At 34.9% G+C, this 24514-nt stretch overlaps 1 protein-coding gene across 4 annotated transcripts in view; it reads left to right on the forward strand.

Moving 5' to 3' along the window:
* LOC107659489 (protein EFR3 homolog A) overlaps window positions 1-24514 on the forward strand; it is a 43666-nt gene that overhangs the window by 16433 nt on the left and 2719 nt on the right. For 2 of the 4 annotated variants that reach the window (XM_016448451.1, XM_016448475.1), the window contains 17 exons: window positions 221-348; window positions 1669-1819; window positions 2934-3055; window positions 6127-6276; window positions 8157-8261; window positions 15813-15891; window positions 16045-16180; window positions 17203-17277; window positions 17922-18089; window positions 18183-18297; window positions 18891-18942; window positions 20436-20608; window positions 21589-21664; window positions 21753-21914; window positions 22038-22169; window positions 22245-22312; window positions 22964-23091. In XM_016448451.1, coding sequence (XP_016303937.1) covers window positions 221-348; window positions 1669-1819; window positions 2934-3055; window positions 6127-6276; window positions 8157-8261; window positions 15813-15891; window positions 16045-16180; window positions 17203-17277; window positions 17922-18089; window positions 18183-18297; window positions 18891-18942; window positions 20436-20608; window positions 21589-21664; window positions 21753-21914; window positions 22038-22169; window positions 22245-22312; window positions 22964-23091 — 2020 coding nt within the window. The remainder of the gene's footprint in view (window positions 1-220; window positions 349-1668; window positions 1820-2933; window positions 3056-6126; window positions 6277-8156; window positions 8262-15812; window positions 15892-16044; window positions 16181-17202; window positions 17278-17921; window positions 18090-18182; window positions 18298-18890; window positions 18943-20435; window positions 20609-21588; window positions 21665-21752; window positions 21915-22037; window positions 22170-22244; window positions 22313-22963; window positions 23092-24514) is intronic. The other 2 variants (XM_016448459.1, XM_016448468.1) reach the window with 2 other exon arrangements.

The following is a 24514-nucleotide window of genomic DNA, read 5'->3' on the forward strand; positions in this document are numbered from 1 at the left end:
ACTTTCAAATAATATTTATACTTCAAATATTTTTACTAAGAAATCGCTAGGTACAATTACAAACCAAAGTAGTCCAGAATAAACTGCTAATCCCAGCTAAACTGCTAACTCCAAGATTATTGCAGAAAGTGACAGTTTCTGGTAAAGAGGCACATTTTCTTGTAAAGTTCCAGTCAAATCCTAGTTGTATTTTACAATTTATAGCCTTTTTTTTCCTCAGGATGGACTAGTGAAATCTGATATGGAAAAGCTGACTTTTTATGCAGTGTCAGCCCCAGAAAAGCTGGACCGTATCGGAGCGTACCTGGCCGAACGCCTCAGCAGAGATGTGGTTCGACATCGCTACGGGTAAGATACGCATGATTACAACCATACACACAATTATTTCCCACATCACTTTAGTGCCAATGCAGAATTACCTTTGACACACCTGCCATTAATGAGTGAAATTTTAAGTATATTGACCATAAATAGTTTTTACTGGCCATAAGATTGTTTGTGTTTGTTTTTTCTTTTCTATGATAAATGTATTTTTGTCCGTATGACAACTGATGTTACTGTGTTAAAGGGTTAGTTCACCCAAAAATGAAAATTCTATCATTAATTACTCACCCTCATGTCGTTCTAAACCCATAAGACCTTCGTTCATCTTCGGAACACAAATTAACACATTTTTGATGAATTCTGAGAGCTCCCTGACCCTCCCATAGACAGCAATGTAATTACCACAATCAATGTCCAGAAACGTAGCAAGGAGATCGGTAAAATAATCCATGTGACATCAGTGGTTCAACCGTAATTTTACGAAGAATGTTCAGTATCCACTGAACGTAAACAGCGTATGCTATTCTGTATCAGCTGCGTCACATGGATACGTTTTCTACGTTGTTTACGCTTTGATTTGAACAAAAAACAATGTATCTGCATGACGCATCTGACACAGAATAGCATACGCTGTTTACGTTCAGTGGATACTCTCCAAAATGGCACCAGGGTGACGTGGAGGAGACGAATTGTTGAATAACGTCATTATTTTTGTTTTCTTTGCGTACAAAAATATTCTCGTAGCTTCATAAAATTACGGTTGAACCCCTGATGTCACATGGATTATTTTACCAATCTCCTTGCTACGTTTCTGGACCTTGATCGTGGTAATTACATTGCTGTCTATGGGAGGGTCAGAGAACTCTCAAAATTCATCAAAAATATCTTAATTTGTATTCCGAAAATGAATGGAGGTCTTACGGGTTTAGAACGACATGAGGGTGAGTAATTAATGACAGAATTTTTGGGTGAACTAACCCTTTAATAAAGACCTATTTAGCTTTTGTTCCTCATATTTTGTTTTTGGTATCTTAATTTGATAAATATTCTGCATATGTGTTCTGGATTAAAAAATAGTGATATGATAGAAAAATTTATGATGATAATTTGTCCATGGAGGTCAAAAGAAGATGGCCAAGCTGTCACTTCAGATCAAAACTGTTCTTACAGTTTTATTATTTATTTTATTTCTTACTATTTTGTTATTATCTTACAATTGTATTCTTTTCTTTTCTTTTCTTTTCTTTTCTTACACTTTTAATTTTACTTACTGTTTGGAGTACAAATATGTTCAGTATGTTCGAGTGTTCATTTTGGCCCTTGATTCTTGGTGTGTGTGTGCAGGTACGTGGTAATAGCGATGGAGGCGTTGGATCAGTTGTTAATGGCGTGTCATTCCCAGAGTATCAAGCCATTTGTGGAGAGCTTCTTACACATGGTAGCCAAACTGCTGGAATCCAGAGAACCTGATTTGCAAGTGCTGGGCACCAACTCAGTAAGATTGTGTGTGTGTGTGAATGAACAAACCAGCGAATGCAATCCTACACTCTTAAAAAATAAAGGTGCTTCAAAAGGTTCTTCACAACGATGCCATAGAAGAACCATTTTTGGTTCCACAAAGAACCATTCAGTCAAAGGTTCTTTAAAGAACCATCTCTTTCTTACCTTTTTATAATCTGAAGAACCTTCTTTCGTCACAAAGAACCTTTTGTGAAACAGAAAGGTTCTTCAGATGTTAAAGGTTCTTTATGGAACCATTTAGAGAAAGAAGGTTCTTCTATGGCATCGTGAAGCACCTTTATTTTTAAGAGTTTAAATCTTTGCAGGAGATGCGAGAGGTTCAGGTGGAAGATGAGAAATGGCTTTGACTGTTATTCTGCCATTTATGTTATGGTGCTTTTTTCCCCTTTTATTCTCTCTTGTGCAGTCTCTCTCTGCTCACTCAATTTTCTGCTGTATTATTCCTCATCTGGGTTTTTCAAATATGTTCCCAGCGTATCTGAAGCGTTGCAAATATTCTGCTGCATTGAATTGTTTAGGTGTTTTAAACATTGCATCATCTATTGCAGGCCGAAACTACATTTCTCAGTCAAGCTGCGTAAACTAACATATTATTTAATATCCTTGCAAAAGCAGGTCACTCGGAAATCATCACGGTATTGACTGCTTGAGTGTATTAACATAGGATTGCCCACATCATTTAGCAGTTAGAAACTTTCCAAACAGAAGCTAGTGAAAACAGAATTTGATTAATGCATGTTTAATTCTGAGGGTCAGACAACAGGTGAATATGGTCCTGTAAAACTGAATTATGGCTGTTTTTAATGGACTTTAGTGAAATAAAATGCTACAAATATCAAATATGTACCCTTACAGACAATGATTCACACATGTTGTATGCACTTGAACACACACTCTTGCTTCTCTAATGAGATATCACACTTCTCTGGCTGATATCAGTAACTTCCTCTGCACATCATGGGAGCGGAATATCGCCTTCACACCTTTGCATGGGAGTGTTTTTGAATATGTTATTGTGTGAGAAAAGATTGGGTGTGGTTGTGTTTTTCTGACATAATCATTGTGAGTGTGGGTTTTTTCAATTGTAGTTTGTGAAGTTTGCAAACATTGAGGAGGATACGCCATCTTACCATCGCAGATATGACTTTTTCGTCTCTCAGTTCAGTGCCATGTGTCACTCCACACACGAGGACTCTGAAACTCGCAGCAGGTGTGTGCATTAGTTTGTGTCTGTGGTTATTTCATGTTGGGCTGTCAATAGAAAAAAAAATTCAAATAAGATGCTTATTATAATATAATATAATATAATATAATATAATATAATATAATATAATATAATATAATATAATATAATATAATATAATATAATATAATATAATATAATATAATATAATTGTTTTGAAACAGTTCACAGTAAGAAGGTGAATTGGTAATAGGTCAAGGTATCATGTTTGGGTATAAAAGGAGCATCTCTTTTCAATCGTCTTTTGCAAGCAAAGCTGGATCATGGCTCATCACTTTGTGCCAAATTTCAAGAGAGAAGTGTCAAACAAATCAAAAATCACATTTCGCAATGCAAAATCGCAAAGAATTTAGGTATTTCACAAACTACCACACGTAATATTGTGAAAAGATTCACAAGTAAAATCACAGTACATGTAGGGCAAGGCAGGAAACCTCAGTTGAATTTGCTTGACGTTTGAGCCCGCAGATGGCATTGCATAAGAAACCGTTATGCTGTGGTGTTAAATGTAGCTACATGGGCTAAGGAGTACTTCAGAAAACCACTATCATTTACCAAAGTCTGCTGCTGCATCAAGACATGCAACTTGAATATCTGTTACTCTAGGAAAAAGCTATACATCAATTCTATGCAGCGATGCTGCCGGGTTCTCTGGGCCAGAGCTCATCTCGAGGCATATATTGGGATTGTACAGAGATATATACTGCTATCAAGATGATGTCTTTCATGGGAAGTCCATGGTTATTAGATCAAGACAATGCCAGCTCTTATTCTGCATGTGCTACAACAGCGTGGATTCGTATAGACAGAGTGAATGTGTTAGACTGGCCTACCTGCAGTCCAAATCTGACTCCAATTGAAAATGTATGACCAGTCATGAAAAGGAGAATCAGACAATGACGATCACATACTGCTGAGCTTCTGAAGTCTTGTATCAAGTGAGACTGGACAAAACTTTGCTTGCAAAACTTAAAAAATTTGTATTCTCAGTTCCTAAACAATGAAACATTGCAATTAAAAGGAAGGTTGATGTGACACAGTTAAACGTGCCTCTGTCCCAACTTTTTTGGAGTGTGGTGTGACAATTCTCTCATTAAGAGGCATGAAGTGATAAGCCATAAACCATCTTTTCTTGCAAAGACAGATTTTGGTTGGTGTGTGTTTATTTTCGTTTACGCAGTCATGATACCCTCAACTATAACCAATTTGCCCGCTTATTGTGGAACATTTCAAAACTGTTTAACTTGAATATTCTATAATCTTTTCACTTATTTTTCCCCTGTCCCAATGTTTTTGGAATGTGCTGCGGCCTTCAAAATCAAAATGTGAATGTGAAATTCAATTAAGTTGGTCAATGAACACATTGGAAATCTTTTCTTTGAACTTTTGTCAATTAAATAAAGCTTAAAGAGAGTTAACAAATCACAGATTCTTGGTTTTACTGCATTTTACAAAATGTCCCAACTTCTCTGGAATTGGGGTTGTAATATAAATGTATGCATAACAATATTGTGTGTTTGCATTACTAAAGGTTCCTATTTCAAAAAAATGCTGTTCTTTTGAAATTTCTTGAACTGTCATTAAAGAGTCCTGAAATCATGGTAAAGCAGCACAACTGTTTACAACATTGATAATACTAAGAAATGGTACTTCAGCACAAAAGCAGCATATTAGAATGATTTCCGAAAGATCATGTGACAATGAAGACTGGAGTAATGATGCTGAAAATTCAGCTGTGCCGTCACATGAATAAATTACATTTTAAAATATATTAAAATAGAAAACAGTTATTTTAAATTGTAATTTGTAAAAATAACTGTTGGGGCCATCCAGACTTTCATTAGTGACAGAAGCAAAAGCAAACGTCTGTCATGGTTTGGGGCTGCAGCAGAGCAAACAGCATGGGTGACTGGCTTATGTGCGAAGGTAACATACTGCTGAGCTTCTGAAGTCTTGTATCAAGTGAGACTGGACAAAACTTTGCTTGCAAAACTTAAAAAATTTGTATTCTCAGTTCCTAAACAATGAAACATTGCAATTAAAAGGAAGGTTGATGTGACACAGTTAAACGTGCCTCTGTCCCAACTTTTTTGGAGTGTGTTGCAGCTATCAAAAATCAAAATTTGTTCATATTTACAAAATACATTTATGTTGGTCAGTGAAAACTTTGGAAATGTTTCTTTGTACTTTTGTCAATTAAAAGTTAAAGAGAATGAACAAATCACAGATTCTTGGTTTTACTGCATTTTACAAAATGTCCCAACTTCTCTGGAATTGGGGTTGTAATATAAATGTATGCATAACAATATTGTGTGTTTGCATTACTAAAGGTTCCTATTTCAAAAAAATGCTGTTCTTTTGAAATTTCTTGAACTGTCATTAAAGAGTCCTGAAATCATGGTAAAGCAGCACAACTGTTTACAACATTGATAATACTAAGAAATGGTACTTCAGCACAAAAGCAGCATATTAGAATGATTTCCGAAAGATCATGTGACAATGAAGACTGGAGTAATGATGCTGAAAATTCAGCTGTGCCGTCACATGAATAAATTACATTTTAAAATATATTAAAATAGAAAACAGTTATTTTAAATTGTAATTTGTAAAAATAACTGTTGATACATTTTTATGCATTTTTGCAGTATTTTATTTAGTATTTGATATATATTCTCCCCCTAAAATGCATTTATTTATTTTATTTTTTTTTTCAATTTAATTTGTTTTAATTTAATAAACAAATTAACTAATTAAGAAAAGAAAACAAGTACATATTTAACAAAGTTTTTCTCCACTAGCCCAAAACTCTATATGTGGATTGTGAAGTCATTATTGAGACAAGGTCTATAGCGTTATTTGTTTCCAGCTGCCAACTGTGTTAGTAATGCAGTCAGATTCCTATAGTTAAAATATTACTTATTCAAATTACGTATTCAAATACATTTGGGACCACTATAAGTATTTAAGTATTGACACTAATTATGTGTGCATTATTTAGCGTTCATTTATTAAGTGTGTTTAACATATTCTTGCTGTAGGATCCGTGTAGCAGGCATTAAAGGTCTCCAGGGTGTCGTCAGAAAGACTGTGAATGATGAACTGCAGGCAATCATCTGGGAACCTCAACACATGGATAAACTCATCCCCTCCATGCTTTTCAACATGCAAGATAATGAGGACTCCGAGAGGTACAGTACACATACACACATGCACACTTAAGAAGGCAAAATCATTTAATTTTTGATGCTCAAGGTGATATTAGCTGTTCAGTGAGTTCTTGATGTTTTTTTTATTCTGTGCCATGCACTGAATAAAACCACCATAACACCACCAAGCACACGGAGAGGCAGGGAGGAAGATTTTCTTGATAAAAGAGCTTTGGAGGTCCACATGTAGAGGGCAATCAAGGATATCTGATTCCTTTAAGGTTGTGTGTGTTTGTGTGAGAATAAAATGTGAGTGTTTCTCAGATAAGGGCCCCTGTGTGCACAGAATACTTAAGTTTAATTGTTTGTGTTTTTGAGTATGGGAACATCAATCATACCCTTCTGCCCTATAATCAGGAGCTGAAATCCGATCAGGTGCATCGATCAGTGATTAAGGTTGCAAACACAAACCTGGGCATGCATTTGATTGACGTGTGTAAGCTGGTCGGGAATGACATCTGACCTGCTAATGTAACAGCAGATGCTTTTCTCATCTGAAAGCTTATCTCTCTGAATATATTAAAATGGTATTTTTAAATGTTTCATTCAATTAATTCTTTACTGTAATTACTTTCTAGTGCATAATCTGCATAAACTACTATACTATTCATACTAGTTTTGTAGTATACCTTTCACAATATGCGTGCATAGAATTTACAGACTTCCTACATTAGCTAAAATGTACAATATGCATACTGCTCTGAGTGCTCTGTCTTACAATGCATTGCATTGAACTTGTCAAATAATACTATGACTATTAACTATTAACCACGATTTGACAACAAAAACTTTTAATTGACTTCTTATTTATACTTATTTATATTTTACATAAAATTAGATTAAAATGCAAGTTGTTTGGCTGTCAGCGTTTTATCATACATAAGCTTGAAAAAAAAATCAGGAATGATTCCAATGATATTGTTCTTGTGTGTCACTATTGTTATAGCTGCGTTTTTTTTAAATAAAAACTGTGATTGCGATATTAAAAAAAAATCTTAAGATTCATTGTTCTTGTCTGTAGCACTGCACAATTTGGCAAAATTTGTGGTTTATATATCAATATAACTAAAAATAATTATAATACCTATTACTATTGTAATATTTCAAACTGAGCTGCTCTGAAATAGAGAAAACACTGGATCATGAGCTGCTTGCGTGTACAAAAAACAGTGCTGCGCTTCACTCTGAAACATGCAGCACATATATTTTTATTTATTTATAATTAAATTGCAGCCTTTGTGATTTGATAATCGCACTAAGCCATTTCACGATTTTGGTTTTATTTGGGTTAATCGTGCAGCCGTAAATCATTATAGTTACCGTCCTTGATGTGAACGGCCCTGTGTAGTAAAGTAATGTGACAGCATTCAGTTTATAACCTACTGCATACTTTACAAACTCTTTATTGAAAAATAGCAGGAAATATACAGTATACACTGTGAAGCAAGCAGTGTGCATCTAGTCCTTTACAAAACATAGCCACTGTTTGTGGTTGCTGTGCTTTAATTTATAGCACTCTGATTAGATTGAATATGTTGCTATTATTGGCTCCAGAAAACACATACACACTTACACACAGCTGATGAATGTGTGTGTGTGCGTGTGCATAGTTGTATGCTTATTGCAGTTTTTCAAGGTCATCAGATTCTGTTAATTGCTTTCCATGGGCTGTCGGTGAGCCGAAGGGGCAAAGAGTGTGTGTGAGATAGAGAGAGGTGGCTGGGTTTCTTCCTAAAAGGTCTTAATGCATCATTTAATACACTTGTGTGTTTGACATCAGAATGCAGAATGTGAAACCACACACTGTAAATGACAGTTTAGTACATTGCACTTACACTTATGTGTATGTTTCTCTCTCTCAGGGCTGGAGAGGAAAATCCGGCTTCACTGGCGGAGAGTTGCTTTCGAGAGTTGCTGGGTCGTGCTGCTTACGGCAACATGAACAACGCCGTTCACCCTGTACTGGTGTAAGTACCATCGCCATGCCCAGGCACCATTATCCAGTGCTATTGTTTGAATTGTCACTTTGGCAACAGCAGTGGTTCACTCACTATCCGCTTGTTAAGTCGTGACGTAAGGAATGCTGTTTCCGTGTCCAAGCCTCTACTTGTTTCATTTGAGAATACTCAACTGCCGTTCATGAGCTCATGTTACACATTTAAGCATTTAAAAACTCCCAGACACAAATATTTTAGCGATTTATAACAGATGAATCAGTCTCTGGCCATCTGAGATTTTGGTATAGAGATAAAGGTTAGGTTTATAATAGGTTTGTTGTTTTCTTGTGCTATCTGATAGTGTTTGGACCAAAATGAACAGGTTTTAACTTTAAGTTGAGGGTTTTGTACTGGGCTTGTTGCAATGGTAGTAGCATTACATTGTGATCAGGGTACCATGATCCTTAATTTTTAAAACGCACACTTCTAGACCGGGAGCTATTGTGACGTTACTATTGCAGTTGAACGTTTATTTTTATAACTTCCATTTTTTGTTGCTATGGGAACCCCAGTATCATGAGATTCACTTTTGATAGGCTTTGATTTAGTTATTTGGCTGAAAATTAATTTAGGCTGAGGTGCAGAATCATTGACCGTACCATTAATGATTAATTAGCACTTTTATACAATTACAAATTTTCAACAAATAATTGGAGTATAAACATAATTATATAATTTAAAAGTTGATATAAAAACTGCATATATGTGCAGTGTAAATGGTTTTTATACAACTCAGGTTTTATTTGAGTTATCGTTGAGTTTTTTTTTATTTAATTTTTTATATATATAAATGGACACTTTCATTTTGTTTTGGAGTTTCAGTAGAAATAAATGTTGTTGCATCACTAGTGAGTGATGTGATGTGAGTTTAGTTTTATAATTATTTTTGTGCTTTGGAAGAATATTTATGAGCTTGTCATTTCCTCCAAAATGTTGTCACACACTTCACACCAAAGCTTTTACATGCCCTAACTGTTTTATTGTAGTTATGGTAAATGAATATAAATTCCATAATCAATGCATTTTATTCTAAAATCATGCATTGATGCAATATGCACCCTTAAACGTGAACTTTTATCCTTCAAATCACACTGCCTGAGCTGTGCTGAATACCTGCACGTTAAAGGCAGGTACAGATATCTGCAAAATATTGGTAATGTACCATTTCAAGGCTGTGATATTTCATATAACCCTGTAACACACACACAAACGCGCAGGCTACAATATGTGTGGCTGTTTCAGCTTTTCAAGGATGTCAGTTTCCATTAATCGCTTTTCAGGGTTGACTGTGAACGGAGATTGCAAGAGAAAATTGAACGCAGACAATACAATGTTCTTTTTTAGCATCATAGATCAGGTGTTGTATGATCTTGATGAGCTCTAGTCTTAAATATGCAGCGCATACTCAAATGTGAAGGGTGCCAGAGCTCTTTGAGACACGCAGATATTTTCAGACAAACACACAGCGCTGTGTTAGCCTGCGAGCTCAGGTGTCCAGACGCTGCTGCTGCTGTCACCCGCTCGTCTGCTTCCTCTCACGCTGTGGGCATGATGGGATTCATTCATTCCAGTCTCAACACAAACATCATGCAGAAAATGCAAGCAGCGCCCAGATGGCTCTGTTTTGTGTTAAAGGAATTGTTGTGATCTGAATCCAGCTGTTCTGCGCTTGATTTATATGTTAAATGGGTTACAGATGCAAATATGTGCCTCTGTTTGCACACTGACTCTGCAGCCTAGTGACTTTCTAGTCTATTGACACTGAATATTACCATTCATGTTTTTTCCCCGATTTCACATCTTCAGAAATTAAAGTATTCCATAATTTCAGCATCAACAATACCATTATTATTTATTCAATTTATTAAATTAAATTAAATTCAATTCAATTATGAATAAAATTAAAAGGATTTAGGTGGAATTTGTACTCTGGTATTACTTTATTATATTACTGTGCATAATAATTACACATTATAAAATGCATAGTTCCGGTCCTTGATTCTGATTGGTTGAGCCACGTTCGAAGCTGTTGTAAATTACTCTACAAACATATACCTTTGTTTACGTTTGTGTGTTGCTTGGCAACCACTTGTTTCTTTGTACTTTTGTCAATTAAAAGTTAAAGAGAATGAACAAATCACAGATTCTTGGTTTTACTGCATTTTACAAAATGTCCCAACTTCTCTGGAATTGGGGTTGTAATATAAATGTATGCATAACAATATTGTGTGTTTGCATTACTAAAGGTTCCTATTTCAAAAAAATGCTGTTCTTTTGAAATTTCTTGAACTGTCATTAAAGAGTCCTGAAATCATGGTAAAGCAGCACAACTGTTTACAACATTGATAATACTAAGAAATGGTACTTCAGCACAAAAGCAGCATATTAGAATGATTTCCGAAAGATCATGTGACAATGAAGACTGGAGTAATGATGCTGAAAATTCAGCTGTGCCGTCACATGAATAAATTACATTTTAAAATATATTAAAATAGAAAACAGTTATTTTAAATTGTAATTTGTAAAAATAACTGTTGATACATTTTTATGCATTTTTGCAGTATTTTATTTAGTATTTGATATATATTCTCCCCCTAAAATGCATTTATTTATTTTATTTTTTTTTTCAATTTAATTTGTTTTAATTTAATAAACAAATTAACTAATTAAGAAAAGAAAACAATAAATTCACTGTAAACCACAGCTTCTTGGGGCTTATTGCTTTTAACATTTTAAGCTGTTTATAACCAAACATTGGATACTGATTTTTTTTTTCCTGCTCTACAAAAAGAAAGAAATAACCATATTTTAATTTAGCAGCGTTCCAAATTAAATAGACTACATGGACAGATAATATTAGATTAAAAACGCTCCAGTGTTTTTCCAGTGTTGTGTTGGTGAAAATTATTCATCTCAATGTGAATGAATTAAGTAAACTTTCATTTTACAAATTAAAATTAATTGCATGCATGATAAAATGTGCAAGAATTGTATCAACTTATTTTAATTAAATTGGACAAGCTGCAAAAAAACATTTTACAGTCTATATTACAGAAGTAGACAGTGCACAATGAATGCAGTATTGATTATTCTCATGCGGCTGGAATTAGTTTAGTAGTGTTAAATATTAAAGTACACATATAAATTATAAATGAATAGATCCCTTTATCTAAAGAACCTGCAGGTGAATTTTCGGCTATACTTGTGACTGCACTCATAATTCAGTACTCATTTTCTATCATGCTTAACACCTCTTAACTATAGTAAGGTCTCCATAGCCTGTCCTCTCGTGGCTTATTGCTTGAATATGTGATCATATCATAGCTTTTTTTTCCCTCCATTAGCACTAATGTTCTCCTGATTCATGCGGCGCACATCCAGGCAAGTCTAGAGGAACATTGAAGTCATTTCCAGGTCATTTTATAAGCAAGTAAATGGTCTAATGATGACTATATCATTACGACACAGAATGTTTCATGCAGTAAAACCACAAAAAAAAAGGCTTTATATTGCACTGAAATGTGATTTAAATATTGAAATACACTGTTTATATTAGAAAATGTATTTATTCGAATTTTTGTATACACTACCTTTCAAATAATTTAGAATGATTTCTGGAGGATCATGTGACACTGAAGCTTGGAGTAATGATGCTGGAAATTCAGCTTCGCCATCACTGGAATAAATTACATTTTAAAATATATCAAAACAGAAAACAATACAGAGAATAATATTTCTCATTATTACGGTTTTACTGTATTTTTGGTCAAATAAATGCAGCCTTTGTGAGCAGAAGAAACTTCTTTCAAAGACATGAAAAAATCTTGATTGTTAAAAGTTTTTGACCGGTAGTGTATCTTCACTTCTAAATTAACAATGAAGAAATTAGAGCATATGTGTTAACCCTTAGTATTACAAATATATTAGCATTTCTGTGACCTTTAGGGCCCTATGATTTCCGCTATGCGGAAAACGCGGACAGAATCACGGAATCCGGTCATAAAAACGGAATTTACTGTATAACGCGGAATGTCACGGAATTTGTCAAATTTTGAATAGATACATCAAAAGTAGGTCAGTACACCTAAATCAAAACGCCATATGGACAAGTGTCTTTGAATATTAAATTGCAAAAATACTATTTAAATATGAATCCTGCATGTGTTCAGTGTGTGAATAAATGGCGCAGACGCGCGGTTTCGTTTACTGCACACATACTGAAGCGCGCATGACGCTCGCAGTGTTTTCAGCTTCTGCCGCCTTAATATGAGTTCATGAACACATGAACATAATCTCTAGAACTGATCTAAGTGTTACTTCATAAGCATTTTACCATTTCTTTTGGGAAAAATGATCATCATACCATATACAAACAGAAACCTAAAGGTCTTCACAGCAACCCGTCAAAATAAAAGTTCGGTTTAATTTATAGAAACAGTGACAGAAATGTTACTTAATGTAATGATAGTACAAATACTAATAAAATTATTATTAAAACATTATTTATCAGAAAAATTGTCTACCATAAAATCAATTAATTAGTAATGCTTTTGATTATTAATATTTAAAGAAACCATTCAAATAGAATCCAGAAAATTATTGGAAAACAGAATTTGGTAAAAATAAAACTGAATTTGAGTAAAAAATAAAGCATTTCATAGGGCCTTAAAAAATAAATTTTTGTTAAACTTTTAATAAATTGCTGTTTAATATTGTGAGTTTCATGATTTCAATTAAATAGACATGCTTTTTGATGAATAGCATTTAATTTGACCATTAAAAAAGGGAATACAAAAATTTAAAAACAGAATCCAGAAAAATGAAAATAGAAAAAAAAAACGGAATTTGTTGAATACATGCTGAATACAAGCTCTGTACTGTAGGTCTATCTGTCAGTGAGTTTAATGGCGGCTGAAGGTGAAACTTTAGATTCAGAGTTGAAGACGAGCGGCTTTGACTTTACGTTTGTAAATGAGCAGTTCTTGGTTTGACTGCTCTGACCTGGTCTCCATCTGCAGCTTATTAGCATCACAATTCAGACACATGCAGCTGTATGCAGCATGCGTGTGTGTGTGTGTGTGTGTGTGTGTATGTGTGTGTGTGTGTGTGCGGACACTCACTGGGCTCATTAATGAGACTGTTTTGGCTCATCTCAGTCATTGGCCAATTAGTGCTGAGTGAGATGTCTGTAAAAAGAGAATATCAAAGCGCCAAGGGGCTCTCAAGCACGTCTCTTTCTCTATCACACTGCCTCACCTTCTCCATCACATCTCTCCATCTCTCATGTCTCGCTCTTTCTCTCGCTCTCTCCTGATTATACCGTGCGCTGTGTGCTCTGTATTTATTAAACTTGTGTGAGGTTTTGAGGGAACGTTGAGCTCCAGGGCAGATATCTGTACCTCTGATAACACATAAAGCTGGTGTTTGGGGAGACAGACAGACAGACAGCGAGAGCGTTTTTTGGGTGGAGGGGATTTCAGGCGTTCTAAGAATAGCTCGCATCGAATGGGGGGTGAGATCAGATTGATGTTACCATGGCGACAGCAGGAAGGGAGACGATGGTGGCATAGAGGTTTTAGAGTTAGATCAGACTACGGAAAAGAGGAGAGATAAAGGTGTGGAAACAGGATTTGTGATGTGGCGAAGGAATGCTCAAGTTTTCCGCATCACAGCTGCTGTTGAGTGGAAGCACCGTGTCTGACATAACAGACAGCGCTGCCAGAATTGACTCCAAATACCTGTATAAAAATCACAGACTGTGAATGTGGTAGCCTGGCTGCACATGAGGCTTTAAAGACTCAAACTAGCTTACTGATGGAATTTGAGTTCCGAACCTGTATGACTTTTTTTCTTCTGCAAAACATAAAAAGATGTTTTAAAGAAGGCTGGTATCAAACTGTATTAGTGATCATTGGTTTCCAATGTATAGATGAAAAACATCTATAAAAACATTTTGTGTTGCACAGGGTAAATATAGTCATACAGGTTTGAAACAAAATGCTGGTAGATAATGACCAAATTTGTATTTTTGGGTGAACGATCTCTTTAATGATGAGCTGTTGTGTGTGTGTGTGTGTGTGTGTGTGTATGTTTTCATAATTTCATAATTTGTAAGTATTAAACTCATAGAAGCTTTACAGAACGTAGGGCTTCACGATTAATCAATAAGTAATCAAAACCGAAATTCAGAACCTCTAACCGATGTAATTTTCCCACATCGGTTATTACATTTTTTTTTAATACAGTTAATACTTTCACTAGGGTTGCCAGGTCCGCGAAACAAAACAAAAGCCCAATTGCTATTCAAAACTAGACTAAACTAGACTAAAACTAGCCCAATCATGTTTTTCCTTCCAGAGTAAAAAATATGCTTTTTACATTCAAACTGAAATGTGACTTTTTTTCATAAGATGTTTTCATTTTAAGAAATGTGTGCTTTGGTTGAAATTGTTCGAAATATTCTATAAATAACCATAAATAGTTTGTTTCCTTCAATTAGAAAAAAAAATATCCTAGTTGAGCATATTTACAGTACAAATCTTGTCGGTGAACTATGAGGGCAAATAAATAAAATTATCGTTCATTAATCATAATCGAGGTAAAAATGTTCAGAACATCACATGGGAATGAACTGGAAATTTTTGTAAACGTGATTTTATGTGCTCATGAAATGGTTCAAGTTGTTTTAAAGTTTTTTTTTTCTTAATGGGCTGTAATGAATTCTTACATTACAGAGCTTTTTCGTTACTTCAAAGAAACTGTTAAATTACACATTAGCATGATGAAAAACTGTGACTTCACTAGTCTGTGAAACTAAATTGAGGGGTGACAGTTCAATCGAAATGTAGTAGAGGAAAAAAAAAAGTTTGTTCCTTTGCTTTAAATATATTTTAAAATATTTTAATGGATCTTTGTAAATTAATTAAAAAATTTGGAAAAGAATGCAAAAATACCACATCTCTACTTCGCTGTTATAAATGACAACAGTTTTTTTTTTTTTTTTTTTTTTTTTTTTTTTTTTTTTTTTTTGATTTCCGTAAATGGCATAAAAACATCCAAACACAGATCCTCCATAGATTTACATTTAAAAAGGCTAAAAGCTTGTATGAGAAAATTGTAGAGGGCAAAGGTTACTTACTAACATTTAATTGGTCAGTAACTTTTTGTTTAGCAAAGGGTAAATTCTGCAGATTTAAATATGGCAATTTTCACATTTAATAACATGTTTCATATCTGCAATGAAATCTGGCATTGACCCATAAATGTTGTTTTCATGCTCAAATAGCATTAAAAGCATACATTCCAGGTTGTAGTCTCAAGCGCACATCCATAGACGCTGATTTGCATTTGTTGATTGGCTCTTTTCTTTAGAAGGCGGGACCTATTCCATCATATTACACATTGCACTCGCTCCCATTCATAATAATATAAGTGAACCATCTTGGTATATATGGATAATCATGTAATCAGAAACATGTTGTCTTTTAAGAGATCATAATACACAGCCTTATTTTCCTGCAGGCATTTAGACAACCATCGTCTGTGGGACCCAAATGATTTTGCTGTTCCCTGTTTCAGGATAATCATGTACTCAATACAGGTAAAGCGACCAGATTCTCTCTTCATCTCTTTGTGTTAATCCTGTGTGACCGTTGCAGCATTTAATGATAATGAAGAGTAAATTTACTTCTACAGCATGTGTAATGAACTCTGTGTGTGTGTGTGTGTGTGTGTGTGTGTGTGTGTGTTTCAGGCCCAGCATTCTCACCATGTGATCCAGCAAGTGTTGTCTCACCTCGACACCCACAGTAAGAACACCCCACGTGTGAGGGCAGGTATCGTTCAGGTGCTGCTGGAGACAGTTGCCATAGCAGCCAAGGGCTCCATCGGTAAGACTGAGTACTGACCATCATGAGCAGCATCATGGTTCCTGCATGGCTTGTGTTCATGTGTTAACTCAAATTGTATGGCTTTTCAAGGAGAGATGTATTTGTCTGATCTATAAGACTTAAAACAGCTAAACAAATCCAGTAGATTTAAACAAGCCGAGGGCTTGCATATCATGGAGATTTTCACGTTTCGGATGTGACTAGCAAGTAATCATCCTAGCAATGTTGAGTTTATTTATTTGTTTGTTTATTTTTTTAGTTAACATCTACTTTTATACATTGTTACATTTACTCTACCAAAAATGTTTAGGGTTGGTAAGATGTTTTTGAAAGAAGTCTCTTGTTCTCAACAAGGCTGCATTTATTTGATCAAAACTACAGGAAAAACTGTAATATTGTGAAATATTACAATTTAAAATAACTATTTTATATACGTATTTTCAAATGTCATTTATTCCTGTGATAGCAAGAATGAATTTTTTATCTTCAATGTCACAAGATCTTTCAGAAATCATTCTAATATGACGATTTTGTGCTAAAGAAACATTTCTTATAATTATCCATGTTTGAAACAGTTGTTCTTGTTCATATTTCTGTGGAAACTGTGATAACTTTTTTCAGGACTTTTCAATGAATAGAAATTTCAGAAGAACAGCTATTTTTTTTTGTAACATTTATAAATGTATTTACTGTCACTTTTAATCAGTTTAATGCTCCCTTGAATAAAAGTAATTTTTTTTATGAACTTTACCCCAAACTTTCAAACGGTAGTGTACGGTTTAAATGTAAAAGTCGGTACTTGTTGCTGTTTTTTTCTCATCCTGAAATCATTGTTCATTTCTTTCTTTTTTTTAATGTCATTCTGTTTGTTCTTTTGCTTGTGTGTCAGTCACTACAACTACAAACAGATGCCGAAAATAACAAACTACATTTCCTCTTTTCATTTCATCGTCTCTTCTGATGTTCATTCCTCATTGTCTTTTATTCCTTGTCTCCTTCCTGAAATCTGTTTTCTCTCACAGGTCATATTGCTCATAATCAAAACAATGCTTGCACGTTTCTCAGTCCCATCTCTTCACCACCCAATCTGTGGTTGGGTATGTGAACTAACACGACCGTCACCCAGTCAAAACCTTCAAGCGGTCAATAAATTGGCATGTGTATGATGAACTAGTGAACTCTTTAGGGTCCCGTCATGTGTATTGATTAATTGACAATGTCTATTTGACAAGTGACTGAAGGTTTTGTGGGTTTGCAGTGTAGAGAAACTACAGCGCCCCCTAGCAGTGCTCTTTAGTTCTTGTGTCAAGTTTGATGTTTCTTTTAATGTGGTTTTTAAAGGAGTAGTTCACCAAAAATGATGATCATCATTTACTCGTCCTGATGTTGTTCCATACCTGCTAGAAGAAGATATTTTGGTAACCAAACAGTTACTGGTAGCTATTGACTTCCATAATTTTTTTTTTTTCCATACTATGGAAGTCAATGGCTACCAGTAACTGTTTGGTTACCAAAATATCGTTTTCTGTGTTGAGCAGAAGAAAAAAAATACAGGTTTGGAACAACATGAGGGTGAGAAAATGACGACAGAATTTAACTATTCCTTTAATATCATATAGTGCTTATACAATAGGTCCAGACAGAATCTGTGATGTTTTAAGCATCTTCTGTGCTAATTTTGAAGGAAAATCTGCACAATTCTGCATAATTACTTTTGTGCTGTGTGTACGTGTATTCTCAGGTCCCACAGTCCTGGAGGTGTTTAACACCCTGCTGAAGCATCTGCGTATGAGTGTGGATTTTGAGCTGGGCGACGGTTCCCGCAGGAACTCCGCGAGCAGCCTTTCTTCCACCCGCACTAAAGAGAGCGAGGAGCGAATTGTCCAGAACGCCATCATCCAAACCATCGGTGACAGCTTGACGTGCTCACTAAAATCTGTCCTTTTGTGAAGTCCAAATACTGAACCAATTCAATAAAATGGATATGTGTGTGTGTGTCTAGGTTTCTTTGGAGGAAATCTTCCTGATTATCAGAGAGCTGAAGTGATGATGTTCATTATGGGAAAAGTGCCTGTTTACGGCACGCCGTGTCACACGCTGGACACCGTCAAGATCGGGTAGGACAGTGTGTGGGATTCTGCATTTGTCATGGCGGTTGTAGTGTTTAGAGAAAGTGTCTTGAATCCTTGATTATGGCACTGATTGCACATGTTACACTGACACAAGCATATTTGCAACATGCAAATGACTTGTAATCAGGGATGTCAAAAGTGCATCTTCAGTGAGTGTAAACAGACAAATCAGACAATTCAATATTGCGGTTACAGATTAAAAAAAAAAAACCTTCAAGCATTGTTTATTTCATTTGTGTCTTTGTTTAGTTGTTTTTATTTGCTCTGTATTGTACAGCATTACTATTTACTTTAACTGAAAAAAAAAAACATGAAGCAATGTTCATATAATTAAGAAATGTTTCTGATTTAATAATTTCAAATAATAATCGTGATTTGTCAAATAATAATAATAAAGATTTGTCAGATTTCATTGTCATTGCTGTTGCTACCAACTGCTGAAATACCTACTACTGTACACTTACTGTTTAGGGTGTATAGTATGCAGATAGGGATACAGCCATTGTTTATGTAAAAATGAAATCAAGAAAAGTCTAATTATACTGAAGATTATAAATTATCTCCTTTTTCTTTCTCAGGCATCAGGGCACTAAGAGAATCCAGACAATGCTGTTAAGTTCTCTCATTATGGTAAACCTCTTTTCTTTCTTTTCTTTTGTGCGTGTGTGTAAGGTAGTGATGATGAAGAGAATCTAAAGGTGGTGCGATCACATTTGTCATTGCTCACTGAATTTTTGCCAGTAAAAATCATTTCAATTCATTAGTTTCAATAGGAATCTATGCAGTCTGTAATTTCACACAATGGCGAAAGATTTCCTCATGCAAATTTTGCATCAGGTTCAGTCTGTCAAACAAATTTGTCACATTGACTAACAGAAAACTGCTCGGTTAGAAAAAGTGACTTCTGTTTGAGCTTCATGCATCTACACTATTGACAACTGACTCACTTTGCCAGAAATAAATCACATGAATTTTGCTAACATGACCGCACCTTAAAGGGATAGTTCACACAAAAATGAAAATTCTGTCATTAATTACTCACCCTCGTGTCTTTCCAAACCCATAAGACCTTTGTTCATCTTCAGAACACAAATTAAGATAATTTTGATGAAATCCGAGAGCTTTCTGACCCTCCATAGACAGCAACGCAACTACCACATTCAAGGCCCAGAAAGGTAGGGAATTGTTAAATTAGTCCATGTGACAGTGGTTCAACTGTAATTTTATGAAGCTACAAGAATACTTTGCTGCAAGGATGTGCTGCAGCTTGTTTACAAGCAGAGGAAGACGCACACATATGCATCGTGGTATTCTCATGAATAGCTGCAGAGACTGACACGGAATAGAAGAATCTGTTTCATTAGAAATCATTATTTTTGTTTTGTTTGCGCACAAAAAGTATTCTCGTAGCTTCATAACATTACGGTTAAACCACTGAGGTCACATGGACTGTTTTAATGATGTCCTTACTACCTTTCTGGGCCTTGAATGTTTCAGTTGTGTTGCTGTCTATGCAGGGTCAGAAAGCTCTTGAATTTCATCAAAAATATCTTAAGTTGTGTTGTGAAGATGAATGAAGGTCTTACCGGTTTAGAACAACATGAGGGCGAGTAATTAATGACAGAATTTTCATTTTTGGGTGAACTATCCCTTTAAGGCTGGTATCAAGCATCGCTTCAGAGTCATGACTAGTGAATATATATTAGACTTACATTCTGTCTCTGAGCTTGTTAGTAAAAACCTTCCACACCCTCCTGAGGGAGTTTCTGAAGGTTCCTAGACAGCAGACTGCACGGATCATAACATCAGATTACAGCTGCCTGTGGTGCTTAGTGTCCTTTTTCTTCTTTTTTTTCTAATGTCCAATTTTGTCTTTAGTCTGGTTTATGGCTGGTTTTAGACAAGGCAACATTTCAGGCGCCGTTGCCCAGCAACAGGCAGGAAATGGGCCGCAGGTTGAGACGTACAATTGTTATTTTGGATGTCAACAGTTTATGCTCTCCATCTCCCACTGCTGGCCATTTCCACAAGTGCAACTGTGTTGCTAGAGTTACTAATGTGAATATGTACTGTAATAATGGTGCTGTTCATATCTGATGGATTCTTTCTGTGTGTGTGTGTAGGTTACGTCAGGGTTTAAGTGTAAAACGATGTGTGCTGGCCTGCCTGTGGCGTTTCTGGAGCCGTTATGCTCCATCTCTTTGATGGAAGACAGTGAACTCCGGCAGCTCGTCTTGGAGATTCTGCACAACATCATCGATCGCCATGACAACAGAGCCAAACTCAGAGGGATCCGGTATGGATGCACACTTAACTCCCTAAAATAAATGTGCGTAAACTAGGGGTGTCAAAAGTTAATGCGTTAACACCTGCAATTAATTAAATTATTTAACACTGTTTTTTAATGCTGTAAATGCATTTATTCAATTTGACACATAACTGTTTCATTATGTTCAGCGTGATTTGTAAAACCTGATTAAAGCTGAGTGGAGCTGCAGCGCAAGTATCATGATTCCTGCAAGCCTTTATGAGTATTTATCGTTTTTTATGGGTTATTAATTTATAAATCAAACACATTTGGGATGTTTACCTTCTTTTTTGCATTCTTTGTATGTTGAAATTCTTTTTGTAACATGAAAATTTTATTTAGTCAACCTCATGTTGTTTTAAACGTCAGTATGTGATCTTTTTTTATAGACCACAGTTTTTTTTTTATTTAAGAAAGTAAATGTGGACGAGGTCAAACTTTAAAAAGTACACAAAAGTACCATATAAGTATCGTGAATCTAATCTGTATTAATATAGTGCAATATATTCTCATAACTCTGAACTACTCCTTGAAAATTATGAGATCAATCAAAATGAAAAGTTTTACTTGATTGACATTTTATTATTGATATACTTTTATATTATTTATTAATATTTTGCATTAGATATTTTTTATATATTATATATTTGGATTTTATATATTTAAAATTGTAAGTAATTTTGTTGTGCTATTTTTTCAAGAATTCTTTATATTTTTATTTCAGTTTTAGTAATTGCAGTGCTTTTACTTTAACATATTTTATTTCATTTACTTGCTAAATTTTTATATTTAATATTCATATATTATTTTTTTAAGCTTTATTCCAATTAACGAAAACAACTTTTAAAGTTTAATAGTTTATTTAGCAATAATAACATAACACTGGTGCCAGCAGTTTTAGGTGAGAGTGTGTTCTGATGCACCAGAATAAATGCTTACTGAATCATTTCCTTTGTGTTTGTGCACAGGATTATTCCTAATGTAGCTGCTCTGAAGATCAAGAGAGAAAAAATCTCCAAACAGGATGTGGTCTTCATGAAAAAGGTACAAGACTTCACAAACATACACAGACGTCACAGCTGCACACATGTGGAACCGCAGCCTTTAAACTGTTGCTTCTCTCTCCCTCCAGCATGGGCAGCAGATATACAGACACATCTATCTGGGCTGTAAGGAGGAAGATAATGTGCAGAAGAACTTTGAGCTGCTCTTCACAGCTCTGGCATTGATCACTATTGAACTGGCCAATGAGGAGGTGATGATTGATCTCATGCGCCTGTCCATCGCCCTGCAGGTATGCTCACCGCCATTTACATTCATTCATTTAGCAGACGCTTGAATCCGAAGAGACTTAGCAGAAGCAATTTCTCCAAGATTTCCTATTTATTATGCTAATCTCTGTTTTGATTGGCTGAAGGATATGGCCCTGGCAAATGAGGAGAACATGCCAATGTTTATTCGCTGTGGAATCATGGCATTGGTCGCCGCATACCTCAACTTCCTCAGTCAGATGATTGCAAATCCCCCTTTCTGCCAACACGTCAGCAAGGTAAATGTGCGCACATGCTTACGGCACACACACATCCTACATACAACATCCTGTAACTCCTTTTCTTCCTGTCAGGTGATTGAGATGAGAAATCTGGATGCTCCGTATCTTCTGCCTGAACACGTCTTCAGAGAGAAGTGTGTGTGAGTATTTCTGTGAATGTGTTTTTACTAAAGGACTATATCAGTAATCAGCTGATATTAAAGATTTTTTTTATGTATTGATATCATTAATTATGCAGGCGCATTTCCTCTAATTTTTCATTACCTTGGCCTTCATCTACAACTCACTTAAACGTTAATCTTTAAAAACAGTAATAAAGCTATTAAATGTAATCTTTAGCTGAACTCAAAATAAATATAAATTTTTTTCATGCTGTACATTATAATGTTGTGATTTCTGAATTTATTTGCAGCCTTTAAAATGATTGTTTTAGATTTAATTTTTAAAGGGGTCCTATTATGCTTTTTCACTTTTTCAACTTTAGTTAGTCTGTAATGTTGTTGTTTGAGCATAAAAAAGATCTGCAAAGTTACAAAGCTCAAAGTCCACTTCAAAAGGAGATATTTTATTTAACAGAGTGTGTTTTTCGAACAACCTAGTATGAGAGCCTGTTCTAGTACACCCCCAAAACAAGATCAAGACTTTGTAAAAGAGCATAATAGGACCCCTTTAATGTATTTAGTCAAAATAGTATTTTGAATCTGTTGATTTTATTAATGCGAAATAACAATGGCATAACTCATTCCAGGTCTCTTTCCTTGTGTGTATCTGTATGTTTGTGTGTGGATCAGGCTCCCAGACTCTTTAGACCGGGACGATGTTGGTTTGTATTTTCAGACGGCTGATCTGGCAGAAGCTCTGTCTGTACCTGGATATAACGTAGAGAGACTGGCCATACCGTACATACCCCAGGTTACAGGTAAACACTATTCTGTACTGTACAAAATGAAGATGTTATCTGATTTAATTCAGTATCCAAGATTAAATCTAAAGCAGCAACATTACATGCTAATTAACTCTGTATTGGCATTTATTTTTTTAACAAATGTTTTTTTTAATAAAAATATAATATTTTCTGCCTATGAAATTACTTTTTGATTAAGCAATAATATTGATGAATAGTATAAAATTGTCCTGTCCACTTAAAAATCACAGTGGGTAAAATAAATTCTTGTCCTGTTTTTTTCTGATTGAATATTTCATTTTGGATGAAAATGTCACATTATGAAAATAAAATAGTTCTGAATACCATTTCATGCTGTCTTTAAACAGTTAACCGTACGTACAGCTGGAATACACTACACATCTTTTGCCCAGATTTTTGGCATGATCTGCTGCCCTGGCCTGGCGCCAGGACACACAACTTGGGGGGGCTTTTATATTGATGAAATGTATATTGTATATATATATTTTTTTATATTGTCTCACTCCAAATAAATTATTTGGGTAACACTTTACAATAATTAACTAACACTTTAATACAATTTATTACATTAACTAACATTAACTAATGGAACCTTATTGTAAAGTGTTACAGTTATTTGTTATTAATGCATATATGTTCACAAAACACTGTTAAATTAAACAGAAAAGCAAGCAAGTGTGCATGATTTGGCATGGCAGCCAATACAAATAATTAATAACCGTTTCCTTACCTAAATCCTGCTTTTGGACCAGGCTCGGTCCAATCACTCTGTTCTTCTGAAATTATCTTTATCTATAGTGTAGTAGTACGGTGGCCGAGAAGTGCTAAACAAATCACAATTCTGAAAACAAAATAACAAATTACAAACGCAAATGCAAGTTTAAAAAACAAAATAACAATTCAGAAAACACAATATATCATTGCTCTTTTGTTGATTTTGATTGCTTCCATTGTGATGGAAGACTAAATGTAAATGTAATGTAAATGTAAATTCTGAATATATTATCATATACAGCATGCAAAGAGTGATCCCTTTACATTTATTAAAAACTGTCACTCATCACGATCTCACAAAGTTCCGTTTTAACCAATGAATTTGACTACACAATTAATCTTTTTTTAAATGTCTTTGTTAGAAAGAATTTACAAGCATGATAGAACTCATGCATGATAGCACTGGACAAAGAGCGGTGAGTGCGTGGATTCCAACCTAAACACCTCTGATTGGCCATTGCGTTGTAGAAATCAACGGTGTAAACTTTTAATAGGAAAACATGAAAGGGATGTTTTGATGGAATGTGAGTGTATATAGTTTTCTGAAATGAGTTGTTTATAGAGTTGGTTTATTTCTGATGTGTCATCAGCACTCTTGCCCTGAAAATCTCACTTTTACTTATGAATTTTTTGTTTTGAAACT

Source organism: Sinocyclocheilus anshuiensis, unplaced genomic scaffold (assembly GCF_001515605.1).
Source record: "Sinocyclocheilus anshuiensis isolate Anshui unplaced genomic scaffold, SAMN03320099.WGS_v1.1 scaffold850, whole genome shotgun sequence".
Lineage (NCBI taxonomy): Eukaryota > Metazoa > Chordata > Actinopteri > Cypriniformes > Cyprinidae > Sinocyclocheilus > Sinocyclocheilus anshuiensis.